This window comes from Hipposideros armiger, unplaced genomic scaffold (genome assembly GCF_001890085.2).
Source record: "Hipposideros armiger isolate ML-2016 unplaced genomic scaffold, ASM189008v1 scaffold_161, whole genome shotgun sequence".
In the NCBI taxonomy this organism is placed as follows: domain Eukaryota; kingdom Metazoa; phylum Chordata; class Mammalia; order Chiroptera; family Hipposideridae; genus Hipposideros; species Hipposideros armiger.
In genome coordinates this window covers 3,412,347-3,414,101 of record NW_017731511.1, presented here as the reverse complement: position 1 = coordinate 3,414,101, position 1,755 = coordinate 3,412,347, and the positions used below count along the sequence as shown (strand labels likewise).

The 1,755-nt window shown below is 40.1% G+C and overlaps 1 protein-coding gene across 1 annotated transcript in view; it reads left to right on the top strand.

Moving 5' to 3' along the window:
- Nucleotides 1-781: 781 nt before the first annotated feature.
- The window catches only part of ANKRD22 (ankyrin repeat domain 22), a gene marked incomplete at its 5' end in the record, with an annotated part of 12,789 nt that continues 11,815 nt past the window's right edge, over nt 782-1,755 (top strand). The window contains one exon of the mRNA XM_019651491.1: nt 782-958. Coding sequence (XP_019507036.1) covers nt 782-958 — 177 coding nt within the window. The remainder of the gene's footprint in view (nt 959-1,755) is intronic.

The following is a 1,755-nucleotide window of genomic DNA, read 5'->3' as shown; positions in this document are numbered from 1 at the left end:
CAGGCCCCTGTATTCTGCCTCCTGCCCCATCACTCTCTGTGAAAGTTGATCCCTGGGTGGTCATTAATGATCACATCTAGCCATCCTTCCTTACACTTCATTCTCTTAACTCAGTCTTCCTTCTTGAAATGTTCGTATCTGGGCCATTTATTTGTTCTGGTTTCTCCTGCAACCTCTCTGGCTACCATTTCTTTACCTCTTGGCACATATTGCTAATTCTAGGTCAGTTTGGAGAAATGGATATATAGCCAAGAAGCCTTGGCCACCAGCAGGCCAGAATAGAAGAAGACTGATCGGTCTCCTGAGACTGTAGGCTGTAGCTTAACTAGGGGTGCAAGCTAACCAAAAGTCTAAAGCCATTTTGAAAACTGTTTTTCAAACTGCCTGAGGTAATTAGAGCCAGACTGTATACATTCTGCAGTCATCCCCCTTGATATGCTTCCTGGCACTGCCAGTTATGAGCTGTGTGACTTTGGCAAAGAAGACAACTTCCCTCAGTTTCACCTGTACAAAACAGGTATAATAATACCACTTAGCCCATAGGGTTCTTGTGAGGGTTAAACAAAATAAATGAGGTGCTCAATAAAATGTCATATTATAATTTATTAATATACTTATTTACTCACCAAATATATACTGAATGCCCACTTTGTGTCAGGCCTATGGTAGATGTTGGGGGTACAATGTTGTACAAGGACAGACACAATACCTGCTCTCATGTAGCCTACAGTCTAGTTGGGGAGACAGCTGTTAATGACACTCAACATCTTTATTTACTTAGGTCAAATGTATGGACAAGGGAGTGGTAGAAGATGAGGTTGGAAAGACAGGATTTTTGATATTTGAAGAATTATATGTGTACCAGTTTGGGGACAGCATCCTAATCCAACTGGTCACCACTGAAGATTTTCAGCAGGGAAGTGATATGAAGCTGCTGGTTTTGGAGGATAGGTTGGAGGTGAATGGGTGAGACAGGAAGAAGTAAGGCCAATTAATGGCTAGTTTTGCAATAGTGCGGGTGAGAATGTTGAAGATCTGAACTAGTACTTTGGCAGTGAGGTTGGAGGAAAGGGTTCTGAGAGTATTAGGGGACAGAATTATTATGGTAGTTTACCAAGTTCTCCACTGGCTTCCTCTACACCCAGAGTTCCTCCAAGTTTCAGAAACTTCAGAGACCAAACAGAATTCTTGTCTCAACTCAAATGGACAGCCCCCTCCTTTTTCTCATTCCTAGCTTGTCAACCAGCACTTTTCTATTGGTCTCCCCTTTCTCTTGCCAGAGCTTTCATGACACTGAGCTGCCTCCTAGTGGAGACAGGGTTTATAACAGCCTAGAATCTTAGCCTTTTTTTTACAATTCATTCAACAAATCTATGTCTATCTGAGTCAGGCATACACTTTATTTTTCAAAAACAGAAACTGTGTCTAGGATACAGGAATCCTAGAAAATATTGAAAGATAATATCAGGTTAATATTTTAAGTAATATTGCTCAAGTGGGATTGACAGAGCACTCAAAGACATCAAGTGACTTTTGCAGGAAAACTATCCACCTTTTCCTTTTCTTGTTTTATTAGTTAAGTCTCAGTAAAGATTTTGAGGAGCTGAAGCAGAAGGGGCTTTATTTGATGTCTTATGGGAATGTGGACCCAGTGTTGTCAAACCTTCCAATTTTTAAAGAGAAGCTGGGAAGTCAATTGCTACATGAAATATTCAAACTTTTTAAATGTTGTAAAGTAATTTAAAATTTAAAAAA